The 18,061-nt window shown below is 45.8% G+C and overlaps 2 protein-coding genes across 6 annotated transcripts in view; one reads left to right on the top strand and one right to left on the bottom strand.

Moving 5' to 3' along the window:
• The window catches only part of Tpd52 (tumor protein D52), an 85,456-nt gene that overhangs the window by 35,120 nt on the left and 32,275 nt on the right, over positions 1–18,061 (bottom strand). The window contains exon 1 of one of the 5 annotated variants that reach the window (XM_005066783.4): positions 1,622–1,860. The exons of 2 other annotated variants lie outside the window; for them this stretch is intronic. In XM_005066783.4, the coding sequence (XP_005066840.1) occupies positions 1,622–1,757 (136 nt within the window). In that variant the 5' untranslated portion in view covers positions 1,758–1,860. Of the gene's footprint in view, positions 1–1,621; positions 1,861–18,061 lie in introns of those variants that run through there. 2 more of the 5 variants (XM_013110967.3, XM_005066784.4) reach the window with 2 other exon arrangements.
• On the top strand, positions 3,822–4,514 carry LOC121138752 (60S ribosomal protein L19-like). The gene has a single exon (XM_040741393.1). It carries the CDS (start codon positions 3,859–3,861, stop codon positions 4,444–4,446), a length of 588 nt encoding a protein of 195 aa, XP_040597327.1. The 5' UTR covers positions 3,822–3,858; the 3' UTR covers positions 4,447–4,514.

Raw genomic sequence — 18,061 nt, 5'->3', positions numbered from 1 at the left:
GCCTACCTGCTTATTAAGAAAGTGCATACTGGCCCAGAACCACACAAACTTTTAAGTGTTAGTCACAAGTCCCTCCCTCTTTTCAATCAATGTGAACTCAGCTGGAGCACTTATAGGCACATGAGTGTGGGGGTTTAGTGATTTCGTTATTTGCTTGCTTTTTTTTTTTTTAATGTACATCATTAATCCCACTACCCAAAAGGCTTCAGACTGCTTCTAGGAACTTCGGAGATGATGTGTGGAAACTGAAAAAGAAAAGAAAAGAAACATTGGCAGGGGCACACCCACTCGCACCTGCTGCTGTTTCGACAGAATGTTGAGAGGCGGCCACACCTATAACCAGGAAGGCAAGCGGAGGTGAAGAGCAGCAGGCAATAAGGAAAAGATGCAGGGCAAGCCTTGCTGGGAACTGAGAGCCCTGAAGGTGCTCGCTCGCTCGCTGGCCTGCCACTCTGGCCTCGGCAGGTTCTCACAGCTGTATTGACAGCTCTGACCTCCCCACTGCGGGCACTGCTCTGATCCACAGGAGTCCACAAGTTAGAACAAGGTCATCCTTTTAAGAGATGGGTAACAGGGAACCCCAGAGGTCCCACATGGGTCACAGAGAAGGGAAGTGAAAAAATCAAAAGAAAAAAAAAAGCTTCCCATGGCCCATCTCCAGACAATACTAACAGCTACCAACTTCTAGTGGCCAGTGTTCGCCTGTAACCTTTTAATCCAAACTATATCTCAAAGGTGGCTAGCGACTGTAGCCAGGAGATAAAGCATGCTGTATTGGCACACACCTGTGCCTGCACATATCCAAAACCCCAGTCAAGCTTGCATAAGAGGCTCCACACTGTATCCTTTACTGTCTGTTTTCAAGTTTGCCAAGCTCCACTGCTTAAAAAGAACAGAATGTAACCAACTCTTCACAGTAAGGAAATGATTAACTTCTTCTGGGAAGACCTAGCTGCTTCCTTGACCATTACAGAGGACCTCATTTAGCCATGTCCTCTCCCTGGCTGACGGGATCCTCCCTGTAAGGTGGCAGTGGCTGAGGCTGCCCCCCATTTAAGCTGGAGCCTTCTTCAGGATGTCCAATCAACTCAGACAGCTGTGACCAGGTTCTGGCTTTGGGAACAGTTCCATGCCACCATGTGGGAAGGGACAACTGCTTCCAAAGGTATGGTGATTCTTAATTCTTCCTTTCTGGAAACTCTGTGGTCTAGGTATTTGTCTAAATGGCTCCTGGTCTTTCAAAACAAAGTCCAGGACAACTACTACCAGCTTCTGAATGTTTTGGATGCCTAAGCATCCTTTACCAAGACAAACCAGGCAGGTTTTAAAACTGATCAAGCTGCTGGAACGCAAGGTCTTCAGACCCCTCCATTTGTCATTTGCCATCGGTACATGCATCCACAGACCCTGAAGAACACAGAAATGGCGCCAACTGTAAAAAGCCAATGTCCCACTCTAAAGACTTAACAACCGATTCCTCTCCGTGTTCACTAAACCAGGGTGGCTAGTCAGAGCCCGGGAGCACCTTCACACACCTTCACACTAATCCGAAAGCCAGATGAACCCAAGTTACATGTGGGTTTGATCACAGTAAACAGAACCATACAGAATCAATAGTTACCAAAGTTCTGCATAGGTGAACCAGGTGGCGACATGTTCCCACTAGGAGACAAGTAGAGGTAGTTTTTGTTCACTCCGGAATCAAAATCAAACGGAGACTGGTAATCCTCATACAACTCCATATCAGTAGAATCCATTCCAGACGAGGACAGAGAGCATGGTGCTGCAGCTGCCTGGAATTACTCCTCAGGTCTCAGACTCCGCGGCCACCAGTCCCTCTCTGCACGGCGTAGTCCAGGGTGAGGGAAAGAACTGGTGTTTGGAGTCCAGCCCAGCTCCGGGGCCCAGGTGTGGCTTCACACAGGCAGATCTTTTAATGACTCCTCCCAGCACCCTTAGGAGGGCCCTGGTCACCACCTGTGGCTAATTTCAGCACACAAACAACACTCTGTGGGAGGGAGTGGCGCTCTCCTCTGTACACAAAGGAGGGCCCCTGCTCTGCAGCCCCACTCAGATGTACAAACACTAGATACTGGCAGGATTATTTTTAAAAATACATTTTTTAAAGACCGGTCAGCTGACCACATCCTTACCGGACAGACTTAATCTTCTAGGACAAGGGAGGATTATCCGTCAGTAATCTCCTGCAAATGCCAGCTGGGGGATACTTTTCTTGCACCCTATAAATTACCACAGGATTCTGAATGCCTGGCATCCCAGGTTAGCAACAAGCTTTCTAAGCATAACATGATACAAAAATAAAGCTAAATTCCCATCACCACTTGTTCTAAAGCAGAATCTGAATAATTGTCGAAATTTTAATCTGACTCTTTTTGGAAGAATGGAGTTTTCAAGCACTGAAAAGACATGACACAGCTCTGAAGGTGTGCTCCCCGAGCATCTTCGCTGTGCTCCCCATCCTCCCCATGCATCCCCGCTGTGCTCCCCATCCTCCCCGAGCATCCCCGCTGTGCTCCCCATCCTCCCCGAGCATCCCCGCTGTGCTCCCCATCCTCCCCGTGCATGGTGAACTTGTAAAACTTCAAACACCAAGTTCACTTCCTCCATCACAGGCCTCCAGGTAGAACCTTCCCATGCTCTCAATGGCTGTGGCCCCCAACAGCATTTTGCAAGCCTTTGCTGGCACTAATGTCAAAAGCGGGAAATATGCTGGGGGGGGGGCACATGCTTTTAATCCCAGCACTTGGGAGGCAGAAGCAGGCGTACCTCCAAGTTTGAGGTCAGCCTGGTGTACAGAGTGAGTTCCAGTGCTACAGACTGAGTTCTGGGACAGCCAGAGCTACACAGAGAAACCCTGTCTGGGGCGGGCGGGGGGGTGGGGATAAGAGAACAAGAAGAGGAAGTATGTGAAGTCAGGCATGGTAGCCACGCCATGATCACAATACTCAGGAACTGGAGACAAGGAGATTGCCACAAAGCTACAAAGCTAGCTTGAACTACAGTAGAGACCCTGCCTCAAAAAACAAAATAACAACATTAACAAACAATAGTGCCCTGTCTTTTCAAATTTCAATACATAATCCCTGAAATATATTTATAATCACTGAAACATAACCAGAGAACCTGAAGTTGCATTGTATTGTATGTGTGTGGGCTTGAGTGCAAATATCAGTACCGAGTGCATGCAGGAAGCCTTGGGAGTCAGAACAGCTTGGCAGAATCCCCTGGAACTGCATTAACAGGCAGTATGAACCACCGTGTGCATTCTGGGAACTGAACCTGGGTCCTTTGAAAGAGCAGTATCCAATCTTAACCCCTGGGCCATCCCTCCAACCCCCAACCCAAAATGCTTTAACTATTAGCAAAAAAAATTAGTGTATGCCTCGTGTATCTAAGTCTGTCTATATTCATCTCAATTTATGATTGATTTTCTTTTCTCTGTTCTTTTTGGTTAGTCTCATGTACTCTATGAAACACCTTTGCCTTGTTTACACTTTTTAAGAGTTTATTTTTAACAAAAATATCTACAGTTTCTTTCTTAAAGATACCAAAATTTTGGCAGCTACATATGCTATTTGTTTTATATCTGAAACTAGATTAGATGTTTTCAATATTAATTGAAATAATGAATTCTCACAAATGGGCACAATAGCTCATATTTGTAATCCTAGAATCCAATAAGGTGATGCAGGAGGATTACCACAAATTAAAGAGTAGCACTGTTCTAAATAATGAGTTCCAGGCCAGGTTAGACTATGTAGTAAGACAAAAGTAATAATTCTTTTTTTCTTTAAAAAGTCAGGTTTCCGCCTTCCTTTCGCTGCTGCGTCCGCAGCCATGAGTATGCTCAGGCTACAGAAGAGGCTTGCCTCTAGCGTCCTCCGCTGTGGTAAAAAGAAGGTCTGGCTGGACCCCAATGAGACCAATGAAATAGCCAATGCCAACTCCCGTCAGCAGATACGGAAGCTGATCAAAGATGGGCTGATCATTCGGAAGCCCGTGACTGTCCATTCCCGGGCCCGGTGCCGGAAAAACACTTTGGCTCGAAGGAAGGGCAGGCATATGGGCATAGGCAAGCGGAAGGGTACTGCCAGTGCCAGAATGCCCGAGAAAGTGACCTGGATGCGAAGGATGCGGATCCTGCGTCGACTTCTCAGAAGATACCGTGAATCCAAGAAGATTGACCGCCATGTGTACCACAGCCTATACCTGAAGGTCAGAGGGAATGTCTTCAAAAACAAGCGGATTCTCATGGAGCACATCCACAAGCTGAAGGCAGACAAGGCCCGCAAGAAGCTCCTGGCTGACCAGGCTGAGGCTCGCAGGTCTAAGACCAAGGAAGCACGAAAGCACAGGGAGGAGCGCCTCCAGGCCAAGAAGGAGATCATCAAGACTCTGTCCAAGGAGGAAGAGACCAAGAAATAAAGCTTCCCTCATGTCTGTACATAGTAGGCTGCCGGTGGCCTCAGGTGGATCAGTCATTAAAATAATAAATAAAAACAAAACAAAAAAAGTCAGGTTTCCTGGGGCTGGAGAGATAGCTCAGAGGATAAGAGCACTAACTGGTCTTCCAGAGGTCCTGAGTTCAATTCCCAGCACCCACATGATGGCTCACAACCATTTACAGTGAGATCTGGTGCCTTCTTTGGGCATGCAAGCATATAGACAGACAGAACACTGTATACAAAGTAAATAATTAAGTCTTAAAAAAGAAAAAAAAACTTTTAAAAATTCATGTTTCCTGCAGTCCATGATGCCACTCAGTCTGACAGGACACAGTCAGAGTTGTGTCCCTAGAATAGACACTGGAGGCAAAGTGTCTGCCATTGCCCTCCAGGGCCGCCACTGTTAAATAGTTAACTAGCACTGCCACCCATTTAATGCAGTACAAACCTCTGCCTCACCTCTCACCGTCCCTTGCGGGCCGCACCACCATCTCTGGTGACAGCGAGCTGCATGCAGCCCTTTAGCTGCAGACTGACGTCACGCAACCTTCAAGACTCAGCCACCTCGTCTCAGAAGTTCTTCCGGTGCTTCCCATCCTTTCCCAGCAACAGCACACACGTGGGAAGTAAAAACACCTTATTTTCAAAGAACCTAAGTAACTGTCTGAAAGCCTGACTTCTCTGCCTGCCAGGTCCGTGTTTTAGGTCTGGGCCGTGAATCCCAGCTCTGGGAAACAGCTCTCCTTCCTATTACCCTGGAGACCTAGTCCAGACATTCCAGCCTTCTTTCCCTTGAAGAACTCCAGACCAACTATCCCCTGAGAACAGACCACCATAGTCGCCGCCCATTCTCTACCCTGCATCACAGATGGTCCAGATACGCAGCGTTGTTCCAGGGTTCCCTAAGTGCCTGACCCAAGGAGCCCCAGGCAGTGGTTGTCCCTGATACTTACTGAGCAGCAGAAGACAATGACATTCTCGAGAACCTGAGCCGCTTGATGCAATTTTGTGTGGTAGCGGCCAGAGTCCCTTCCCTCCACGTGCCAAGAGAAGAGAGAAGCAGGGGCCAGACTGGGAAAGGACAGAGGAAGACACTGATTTTAGCTAGTGGCATGTCTCGGGGGGCCCTGCACGGAGCTACAGTGGGCTCTTCCGTGATCCACCACGCCTCTGCTCGTTCTTGGGGCTGGAACCAATAGCAAAGGCCATAGAGAACCCACTTTCCGACCCTTCTCCCCCACTGTTAACACTACTCTGCTTCGGCCAACGTGATTTCTCCGGTTTGTGTGTCGTTTCGGTTTTGGGATGTTAGGGAGTCAAACCCCAAGACTTGCACACACTCGGAACACACCTGTCACTGACCTGCTTTTTTTTTTTTCATTTTACATTCTAACCACAGTTCCCCCCCCCCCCCCCACCAACTGTAGTTAGAGTTGGGTCCTCTGGAAGAGCAGTCAGTGCTCTTACCCACTGACTGAGCCATCTCTCGAGCTCCATCAAAACAGTTCTGAGAGCAGGCCACAGTGCATGACCCATATTTGCCTAGCTGAAGAGGGGAACCAACCAAAACAAAGGAGGGCCTCTGGGTGTCTAACCACCTCGGAAAGGGGTTCCTACAGAGCAGAACCTGCAGGGGGCGCCCAAGGACGGTGCAGAGGTCAACTGGGAGCAGGCAGTGATGGGTGTGCTACAGGACCTAACCCATAAAGGGTCCTGCGCAGAACGGAGAGGGGATACAAAGGACTGGGAAGAACATTAAGTTCCTGTCTAGCTATGAGTGCATAACGCCATTAGGTCAGAACACTCTCTCGGTGCGGGACACATAAAAGAGACTTGAAAACTACGTCCAAAATTAGGGACGTTTGTGGCTGACCCCTGAAAAGGACCTCAAGGACAAGCCCTGTGTGATTTCAGGGCTTCCTAAAAGGAAAACAGTACCACGGGTATTCATTTAATTCATCCCTTCGAGGGGCACAGGGAAGCATTCTTCAAGGAAAACATTAACCTTGTTAAAGATAAACAGAGACTGTGAAAATGAAGACTAAAAAAAAATGCTGACTAAATACCACACATAATCATAGAATTCGTCCTATCATCAAGGGGGAAGGTTATAAAGGCCACTACGGACATGCTTCACTCAGGAGGCAGAGGCAGGAGAAGGACAGTGAGTCCACGCCAGCCTGGGATGGAGAGGTCAAGGCCAATCTGAAGTACACAGCTAGACCCAGACTCGAAGCAAAACAAGAGCCGGGGTGAAGCTTTGCGGTAGATTACTTGCTGAGCAGACATTTCTGGGTTTGATACGCAGCCAATACCACACAGAGAGAGAGAGAGAAAAAAAATCTAAATTTGGAACATGCCCACAAATCTCATAAAAGTCTCAGGAAACTGACAAGTCTCTTTATGGTTATCTGAAAGAACAGCCTCCTTCCTGGGAAATATAAGGCAAAGTCTTAAAAGACCTGGAGCCATATACATGCAACTTCCTTTCAGATAACTTCAGAAAACAAGGATACGGTGTGTACATATACTGGTACACACAGCATACAGGACCAGCTTCGGCTAGTAACTGCGAAGCCGCCTGAAAGGAACACTTGACGCAACTTTCCAGTCCTGTGCCACTTAAATAGGAGGACACATTCTGAGAAATGTGTCCTAGGTAATTTCATGTCTGTGCGATAATCTCAGTAGGTGATGACCTCTTACAAATGTACTGTCCATGTGTGGTTCCATTGTCCTATTAGGGACCCGTGGCTATGACAAAGGGCCTGAGATACTCACTTCTACAGGGAAGAGTTTTGGCTCATAGATTTAGAGGGATCTGGGCCTGTGTCAACACAGAACATCCTGCAGTGAGACGGTGATAAAACAAGCTGACATGTCAGTTGGCCTAGGCCAGTGCGTGCTCTACCAGCATCTTTTAAACAGACATGCTTGGAAATAAGGGGCTCTGCAGCCCAAGGAGTTTTGTTTTGGGGTATGTTTGTTTTCCTCCTACAATAACGACTCACCAACTGTTGTGTAAACACCTATCTGCCTACCTTCCTACTAGGCGACAATTTGGAGTCTGGAATTACAAAAAAATAAAGCGACTGGAACAACAAACAGCTCAGTGCTAACAAGGGATGTAAGCTAGTCTAAGGGTATTAGTGATGTATTTGAAAGCATGATGAGATTATCAGCAGATAAAAAGGGCTTGTCTGAGCTGAATGTTTCCAATATGATGACTGAGTTTAAAGGGAGTTCAGCAGGGGTACAAAACTCCAGCTGTCAGGCTTCAGAAGGATAAACGAACCCCTGAACCTAACTGTCATGGGGAGAACTCCCATGGCACTTATACAGCTACTCCCGCCAGCTGGACCTCAGAAAATCTGTCTCTCCTTGAGAGAGTAGGAGTTTCTCAGAACAGTGGGCACGTACTTAAAATTAATGTTGACCACAAAATTCAGTCACCAGCAAGCTGAAGCTCAGCAAAAATGCTCCAAATACCAGCATGCCCTAAGACAGGGCAATCTGGTCAGCTGTATCCAGGGGCTCAACCAGTAAGAAGGTCCACCAAACAGCCTGGTGGAGCAGCAGATACCTGGAATCCCAGGAATCCCAGGACTCCGTAAGTAAAGGCAGAAGGGTCAGAAATTCAAGGCTAGCCTGGGCTACACCATGAGCTTGAGGCCCACCTGAGTCACATCAGACCATCTCAAATAAAGAAATGAATGAAAACTACATAGGACAAGCTTCCACTTTATTCCTGAATTTTATTTTTAAGACGTCTCTCCTTGAATTTTATAGTATCACTCTCTGAACTTGTTACTCTGGTGGAGAAATGCCCACATTTCACACCCTTTTCTTCTTAAAACAAGAGTAGACTATCAAAGCCACAAGTGACGACTGCCTACAAGCCAACAGCGAGGAAGCATGAGGGCCTGACATCATAAAAATATATGACTACCATAACTGTGTTAATTATTGTTAAGACATTTGATGGCCCCCTCTCAGTTTAACAGTGTCTTTACTAAGTAAGTATTTATCCAACAATATCTGAAAGAAAGAACTGTGTAGTAAGTAGTCTGAATGTAACAGGCTCCCACATGCTCATAGGGAGAGGCACTATTAGGAGGAGTGGTCTTGTCAGAGGAAGGGTGTCACTGTGGACATGGGCTGTGCGGTCTCGTATATGCTCAAGCCATGCCCAGTGTCTCAGACCACTTCCTGTTGCCTGTTGGTCAAGATGCAGGACTCCCAAGTCCTTCTCGAGCACCATGTCTGCCTCCGTGATGCCATGTCCCTGCCTCCATGATGCCATGTCCCACCATGACAATAATTGACTAAACCTCTGAAACTGTAAGCCACCCCAAATTAAACATTTTCCTTTATATGAGTCACCATGGTCATGGCGTCTCTTCACAGCAATAGAAACCCCAAGACAAACTGGTAGGCCTAATTTATTATAGAAATCTCTCTTAGCATTAAAGAATACGTTTGGGTAAGTGAGGCAGCATGATAGAGAAAAATGTTTTCGTGGGGCTAGAGATGGCTCATCAAGGAAAGTGCTTGCCTTGAAAGCTTCCATGACCTGTACTTGAACCCCAGAACCTGCATAAAGGTGGAAAGAGAGAACAATTTCTGAAAGTTGTTCTCTGACCTACACACACACACACACACACACACACACACACACACACACACACACACACACACACACGGTAATAAGAATTTTTTTTAAAGAAAAAAAGAAATCACCTTCCCCAAAAGCATCAAGAACCTAATAATGGCAGTCATGTCATGTGTTTATTTGGGGGCTCAAGGGAGAAGGAACTTGCCAGGCCAAGAATCTCCCGTTATAATGTCACCCATCAAAGACAGCACTTTGTATGGCAATAATCTTACTATGACTAAGAACACTACTCAAGGATCAAACCAATATCCTCTTATTCCTATGCACACAGACAGACTACACTCACTGCTCCTTCCTTTGCAGCCAGATGTGGCCAGGTGACTACACAGCTAGACTTCATTACCCAGTATCCCCTGAAGCTACATGTGGCCATGTAACTACACAGCAAAACTACATTACCCAGTTTCCCCTGCAGCTACCAGGGGACTAGGTTCTAGCCAAAAGAAAAGGTATGTATGTTAACAAAGATTGTCCATAGCTACTGAGCTTTTGGGGAGTGTTACATAGCAAAATCTAATTTAAGTCTACTAATAGACATATAGATTTCCAGGTTGATTTTGTAAATTTCTCTTCTAAAATGATCTTATCCCCAGATGAACACAGTAGTGTTGGCTGCCCAAAGACAAAAATCTAAATGCCACTGAATCACAACATAGCTAAACTCAAAAGCATTGAGCTACAAACATTCTGCCACAATACCAAAAAAAAAAAAAAACCACAAATGATCACATCAGACACAGTTGAGATATCCCTGGCATAGCAGCACACACCTTTAATCCCAGCACTTGAGAGTTCAAGGCAGAAAGATCTCTGTGAGTTTGAGGCCAGCACCACACACACACACACACACACACACACACACACACGAGAGAGAGAGAGAGAGAGAGAGAGAGAGAGAGAGAGAGAGAGAGAGAGAGAGAGAGAGAGAGAGAATGAATTGAGACAGTCATTAAAACAGTTCAACATGGACCAGGCAGAAGGGGAGGCCAGCAGCCACGAGAAGATGAGCTGTTAAGAATTATTATAAACACTCTCCCAGATTTATATGGACATTTACTGTGAAGAGCCTCCCCCTGGCAGAGGCAGTGCTGGTCAGGTTGTCGTCACCAAGATAACAGATGCTGTGAACAGAAAGAGTACAACCCCGGTTTCTACCCTGCGCTCCGGGTCCTAGATGTCTAACCAAATGGGCTGAGAATGTCCATGCCCACTGAATCCATACATTATTGTCTACAGCAGCTTTAGTCATGCTCATCCTCACCTGCACATAGCCAAGGTGTCTTCCAGAAGATGAATGGGTAATATCTATAATAATGCATAGACAAGGGAATATTAGTGAGCACTAAAGAGGAAGGGGCCATCAAATCATGAAAAGATGTAAGAAGGAATGGTTAACGGCATTACTAAGTAAGAGAAGCCAATCTTACTGCGATATCCCAACATTCTGTGAAGAAGCAAAACTGTAGTGACCATGAGAAAGATCAGTCCTGAGCATCTGACTACCAAGGGTTGGGAGACTGGCTTGAGAGACTGGAGAGAAGGATAAATAAGGGGGGGAGGGGTCAGAGGACAGGAGATTTTTAAGGCAGTACAACTACTTTTGCAGGCTACATAACGGCAGTGTTGTGGTCTGGATGTGAGATGTCCCCCATAGGTTCCTGTATTTGACCACTTGAATTGGAACCTGAAGAGTCTATCTCCAAATTCTGCCTTCCCATACTGCCCTGAGTTGTGTGTCTGCACTGTATCCCCTCCAAAGACCTTACCAAGGGGATTTGAGTTAGCACAGCCTTCTACAGAACACTCTAGTCAGGCCAGGCCAATTGCCTGTAGTGTTCCCTTTGTTCTTTTCAAAATCCCTGTCACATGCACCATTTTAACCTCTTGTAAGCAAAGGTTACCCATCCGACCAGTGGGCTGGTTAGAACTAAGCATCGGCAATCCACGAACCAATGCTAGGCTTGACAGGGAATGTCTATCAACCTAGAGATCACGTAAGTCTATCTGATCTCCTTGGTGGAGACAAGGGTCCATGCCTCCTGAAGGGAAGAGAAACTGAGGTGATATGCACACTTTCAAAAAGCCTTGATGTCTCCAGAGCAAATGGGTGCAGCAGGAGGTGTAGGGGAAGGGCCCCAGTCATGGCATATCAGTGGAAAACTCAGGGACCGTGTCGCTAAGAAGGCAAACACTAGATTGATTAGCTGGTTGATTTGTGTTTACAACTTTTTTTGTTTTAACTTTTGTTGTTGTTATTGTTGTTGTTCAAGATAGGGTTTCTCTGTGTAGCCCTTGCTGTCCTGGAACTCACTTTGTAGATCAGGCTGGTCTAGAACTCACAGACATCCACCTGCCTCTACCTCCCGAGTGCTGGGATTAAGATATGCGCCACCACCTAACTGATTTAGGCTTATTAAGGCAAAGTCTTTATATACCACCCTGGCTGTCCTGTTACTCACCATGTAAATCAGGGTAGCCTCAAATCACAGGAGCCTGCCGTAGCTTCTCCAGTAATGGAATTTCATCAGTGCACCACCGGCCCTGGATAAATGCCATGTCCTAAACAACCTCCCTGCACAGTGCAGAGATAAAGACTAAGCCCTGCCTGGCTGCTGTATCTCTGTGACATGGTCTCTCCTGCTTTTGCCTTCCTCTAAGATGTGAGCGGGTCCCACCACAAGAACTACAGTATAACACGACAAATACAAGGCTGACACTGGGGTTCAATCTGAAAATGAGAGAAGCAAAGCAGCCAGCAACTCGCTCCTACTCAACCTCAGCTCAGACCAAAGGGGCGATGCTCAGACCGCTCCCAACTTCACGCTCCTCAGATTCACTCAGACTGCTACGCTCTCCTTAACGTGGTTAGAGGCTAGCTCTCAGACTGAATGTCTCTACCTTTATGCCTCTTAAATCCTCGGATTAAAAATGGTGAGCTCTGATTCACTCTCTGGTGTGGTCTTAGACTTAGAGATCCAACTGCCTTTCTCCTGAGTCCTGGGATTAAAACTTGAGGCTGGCTTTGCTTTCTGAATCCTCAGGCAAGCTTTAATAAATCACAAATAATAAATTACCATACACAGGTACTGTTTTCTTGAGTCTTCAAAGAGCCTAACTTATGGTAGCAAAGAATGCTTTTGACAGCATGACCTGATGCCAATCCAGAGACCAGAAACAAATGACAGTCTGCTCACACCAAAATATGAAAACTTCTGTATGGCAAAACCACCCAACTATGTCAAAAGGAACTAAAAGCGTTATTTTTATTAACAGCTGTGCTGGCTAGTTTTATGTCAACTAGCTAAAGTCATCTGAGAGAAGGGAACCTCGGTTTTAAAAAATGCCTCCATGAAGAGGGCTATAGGCAAGCCTGTAGGGCATTTTCTTAATTAGTGATTGATGGGGAGGGCCCAGCCCATTGTGGTGCCATCCCTGGGCTGGTAGACCTGGGTTCTATAAGGAAGCAAGCGGATCAAGCCATGTGAGCAACACCCCTCCAAGGCCTCTGCATTAGCTCCTGCCTCCTGGTTCCTGCCCGACCTGAGTTCCTGTCCTCACTTACCTCCATAGCTCAGTGGGCAGCATGTCAGCCTCATAAAGTGCTCCCTCCCCAACTTGCTCTAAGACAACAGCCCTTAGCAGAGGAATGACAGAAGACTATATGACCTTTAAGGAAGAGTTAGAGTTGGGCAGTGGTGGTGTTCGCCTTCTATTCAGTGCTCCGAAGGCAGAGGCAGGCCGATCTCTGAGTTCCAGGCCAACCTGGTCTACAGAGTGAGTTCTAGAACAGCCAGGGCTACACAGAGAAACCCTGTCTCAGGAAGAAGAAAACAAATGAGTTAGAGACAGGCCTGATGGAACCATACCGGTTACCTCAGCACAGGGGATGCTGAGTAGGAACAAAAGGTTGAGCTACGTAGTGAGCTCCTTTCTCAAGGAAATGAACAGAAAGAGGAGTTAGACCTTTAGGCAAAGATCTCTAAAGAAAAAGGCTTTCCTAATTTACTTTATGGTTATTTTTAATTATCTATACAGGAAGGTGCACATGAGTGAGTATTGAATTCAGGTCCTCTGGAAGAGCAGGAGGCACTCTTAACTGCTGAGCCAACTCTCAGATCCTTAAAGTAAAAGAGATTCTAAGACAAGTAACCCAACATCTGAAAAAAGCAAGCAGTCGAAGTCATTATTACCAGCCACAGAGGATTAAAAGGATTATAAAGAAATAGTGTGAAAGTGTAACTGTATGCCAACAAATTAGAGAGCTTAAATGAAATGAACCCACACCCAGAAAAACACAGAATCCTTAAAAATGACTGAAGAATAATCTGAAAACATTTTTAACAAGATTTTAAAACCACCCACAAGGAAAAGCCCAGACCCAGATGGCTTCACTGTTGAAAGAGGAATGAATACCAATTTTTCACTGATGTTTAAAAAAAATCAAAGATTTGGCAACATTAGCCAGAATTCAGACTAATTTCTCTACTACATTCTTTCTCTACTACAAGAACCAAAGACATCACACACACACACACACACACACACACACACACACACACACACACACACACACACGAGTGAATGCCATGGTCTCACTGTGTAGCTCTGGCTAACCTCAAACTTGCTATGTAGACCAGCGTGGCCTTGAACTCACAGAGATCCACTTGCCTCTGCCTCCTGAGTGCATAGCTCTCAGCATTCCTGTTCAACATGGCAGTGAAGGTGCTAGCCAGGACACTTAGGTAAGAAAATGAAACAAAGGGCAAAGGAAAACCATCTCTACTTATAGATAACACGATTTTGTATACACAACTACCAAAGAATTCACTAGAAAACGATTAGGCCTTATAAACAAGTTCAGTATGTTTACAAGATATAAGACTAACACTCAACCTATTACATAGCTATTCACTAGAGGTGAATTAATTGGAAAATGAGATTAAAATGCAATATGCCAAAAAATTGAAAAATGCATTTACCAAAAGAAAACCACAACTTAATCCCCGAAACTATAAACAAGGAAAAAATTAAAGGCAACCTAACAAAAAGGAAAGTGTCCCTTGTTTATAGACCTGAAAACCTAAAATTATTAAAACAACAATCCTGAAAATCCATTTTCAGAATCAATGTGATCCCTATGAAAATATCAGCTGATTTTTTTGTGGGAGCAGGTTGAAGGAAGTTCTTAGTATATAGCCCAGGCTGACTCTGAATTTTAAATTCTCCTGCCTCAGCCTCTTGAGAGTAGTCCCACCACACCATGCCCCTGATAACTATTTTGTAGCAATTGAAAGCTGTTTCTAAAACATATATGAAAATTCAAGGGACCCCACACAGCCATAAAAAGCTTTTAAAATATTGTTAGAAAATACAAGCTTCCGTATGTGTTTTGTTTTGCTTTTCCTGCACTTGCAACAACACCCAACAAAGCAAGGCCTCTTGTGTTTCTTTTCTGAGACAGGGTTTCCCTGTGAAGCTCCAGCTGTCCTGGCCTCAAACTCAGAGACCCAGCTGCCTCTGCCACCTCCACAAGGCTTTATTTTGGCTCTCAGGTCAAAGGTATAGTTATCACGGCAGAGAAGTCACATGGAAAGAGCATAAAACAACCAGCCACATTGTATCCACTGTCCCCCCTCACCCCCCACTCCGCCTCCACCCCCCACCCCCCACCCCCGCACACAGGAGGTGCTTAGCTTGCCTTTTAATTCTGTCCAATAGTCAAGTGTTCAGAACAGCCTCCCCACAGTTCAGGTAAGTCTTGCCTCCTCAATTAAACCTAGTCTAGATAATCCCCCACAGGTGTGCCCAGAGATTTATCACATAGATGATTCTGGATCCTAGCAAGGTGACAGTATTAACCACCACACTTCCAAATTTCAAGACTTAATACAACACTACAGTAATCAAGGCTAGGGAGTGTGAGTATAAAATAAGCCATACAGGTGGGTGCAACAGAACTGAGTGCAAAGATAAACCTGTGGCCATTTGGTATTTGACACGGTGCTAAAATAATCCAGCGAGGAAAAATGGTCTTCTCATATAACGGTGCTGGGAAAAGGGTTATCCACCTGCAAAAGCGCAAACCCTCAAAGACATAAATATGGGGCTTAAACTAGAAAATGCTAAAAAAATATAGACATTCAGTGGAGTAAGCAATGGATGCACAAACCCCAAACAGGTAAAGTAGATAGCATGCACATTAAAAACACACTTCAAGAACACCAGCAAAAAAAATGAAACAACACAGGCGTGGTGATACATGCCTTTAATGCCAGCTCTAGGGAGCCAGGGGAATGTGTGAGTTCAAAGCCAGTCTGGCCTATATAGCCAGGGCTACATAGTGACCCCCTGTCTGTTCACTGCACACCCCCCTCAGAAGAAAGTGAAAGGACAACAGAGGATGGCCTTTAGCACTGGAAACAAAGGAGGGCAGAGGACTGCCTGGAGACAAGTTGGCAGAACCCTCGTGTTGTTTCTGACTACATCCTTTGTGTGCCGTTCTCAGATTATAGCAGCTGACCAGCCACAGCGCCTTACATGAAGACATGAGAAAGCTCATTGACTCGGAAGGACTAAGCATAGAGGTCAAATCTTAGCTTCAGCACCTGCTAGACAGGCGACCTGGTCACTCTGGCCCTTTCTTCCTGTATTTGTAAAGCCGGAGTAGCCATGCATACTTTATACAGTGCCAGTAAGATTAAACAGGACACTTAAAATCACTAGTCCTCAGTGTTCAGCAACGTTTGGTTGTTGCCTTTATTTCCTGTGAGGGCTGTCCTGGTGGTTAACTTGTCTACGTGTGGAGTTAACTCAAACCCAAGCATCTGAGTACACCTGTGAGGGATTTTTCCTCAACTAAGTCATTTAAAATAGGAAGACCCACTTTTAATCCAGATCTTTCCAGGAGGGAAGATACCTCTGTTCCAGATATTTTGAGGTGGGAAGATCCACCTAAAATCTGGGTCACACCTTTGGTGGCAGTCTGTATAAAGGACAGGGAGGGAAGGGAGGAAGCACTCTCTCTGCAGGTTGGCCCCCACTCTCACTAAAAGTCCATTCCTTCGCTGGCATTACAGCCTACGTCTTCAGGATTCAGGCATATACTGAAGACCAGCTTTGTGGACTGAACAACTTCTGGATTACTGGACCTTCCATTGGTAGACAGCCATTACTGAACTGCCTAGACCACAGTCTGTGAGCCATTCTCGTAAGTCCCTTTTATTTCTAGATGACAGACAGACAGACGAGTCAGATCCATTCTACATAAGTTCTGTTCCTCTGACAAACTGAACAAAATGTACAGGTCCCTCTTCCTGAATCACTCAGTGGGTTGTCTACATGAACTTTGCTGACTCTCAAGATGTTTCAAAGATGGCAGCAAGGAGCACTGTGGCCACCTAAGGATGGTAACCCAAGTAGAACATCTATGTTCCCTCTACTTTTTTTTAATATTTAGAATATGCGTGCATGTATCGTGAGTGCGTGCATGCGTGCGTGCGTGTGTGCGTGCGTGTGTGTGTGTGTGTGTGTGTGTGTGTGTGTGTGTGTCTACATTCCTTAGCTTACATATGGAGACCAAAGGATATTCAGGAGTTACTCCTCTCCTCCCACCCAGCGGGTTGCTGAGATCAAACCAGGGTGTCAGGTTTGACGATCTTGGCCCACTGAGCCATCTCTATAGTCTGCTCTCCCATTAATAGTCATCACGCTCCATGTCTTACTTGCGCACCCCGCTAATTCAGAAAGCATTCCCAACCCCTTGCTCTGCCTCACATCTTTTTGCTCCCACCGAACCTCAGACTAAATCGCCTCTTCAGTTCCAATGCGCACTGCAGAAACAACCCCAGGAATTGATGAAGCCAACATTGCAAACAAAAGCATTAAAAGAATAGTGGAAACATGTTTAAGAAGTTGGGCATGAAGAAGAGCAGTCAGGATACAGCAAAGAATAATAGCCACTTAAAAAAGATTTAAGTTTCTATCATGTCATGTCATCACAAGACAAAGAATGGCAGAATCCCAGACTGAGGAAGTCATCCAAACATAGGAAATACATAATAACTGCTTCGCTATAAACTATACCTCATGTAATCAATGATATGCAGACAGTGTAAGCCCTACCTCCTGGGGCAGTGACTCAGTGGACAAAAGACACGGTACACAAGATGTGTACATGAATTCAGGTCCCCAGCACCCATACAAAAAGCTAGGCACAGCAGCATGTGTCAGTAACCCCAGTGCAGGGGTGAGGGGCAGAGAAGGCAAATGGGGGGGCTGCCAGCCAACCTAGTCAAAATGGCAGGCTGCAGGCTCAATGACTGTCTAATAAAAAAAGTGAAGAGTGATAGAAAAAGACACCTAATGTCAACATCTGGTCTCCACAACCAAGTTCACCCCACACACATGTGCACACACATACAGAGAGAGAGAGAGAGAGAGAGAGAGAGAGAGAGAGAGAGAGAGAGAGAGAGAGAGAGAGAGAGAGAGAGAGAAAGTGAGCACAGTGGCTATTTCGCTGATCACTTAATTTTGTATCATACCTGTTATATCTACTTAGAAACAGTGACAGCAGCTATAAACTGCAGGTGAACCACAGGCTGAGGCTACGAGCTGGATGAAATTATCCGTTTCTTTATAAACCGCAGAGCCACTTTTCTAGCCATGTTTTGATAAGCAGGAAACCTGAGGGCCTGCTATACCTATGGTGGCTAGAATGAGAACAGCCCCCATAGGCTCATATATTTGAATATTTGGTCCTAGTGGGTGGAACTATTGGAAAGGAGGTGGGCTTGGAGATCAAACGATTCCCAGTTAGCTAGCCAGTGGTCTCTCTCTCTCTCCTCCCCGTCTCTCTCTCTCTGTCCCAGTGCTTATAGATCAGATGTAAGCTCTCAGCTACTGCTCCAGTACCCTGCCTGCC

The sequence above is a fragment of the Mesocricetus auratus genome, unplaced genomic scaffold, assembly GCF_017639785.1.
Source record: "Mesocricetus auratus isolate SY011 unplaced genomic scaffold, BCM_Maur_2.0 Super-Scaffold_6730, whole genome shotgun sequence".
NCBI classification, from domain to species: Eukaryota; Metazoa; Chordata; class Mammalia; order Rodentia; family Cricetidae; genus Mesocricetus; species Mesocricetus auratus.
Note: the sequence above shows the minus strand (reverse complement) of the source record. Positions and strands in the feature narration are given on the sequence as shown.

What these genes read in the sequence shown, in the direction of transcription:
- LOC121138752 (XM_040741393.1), top strand. Translation starts at nt 3,859, where the DNA reads ATGAGTATGCTCAGGCTACAGAAGAGGCTTGCCTCTAGCGTCCTCCGC.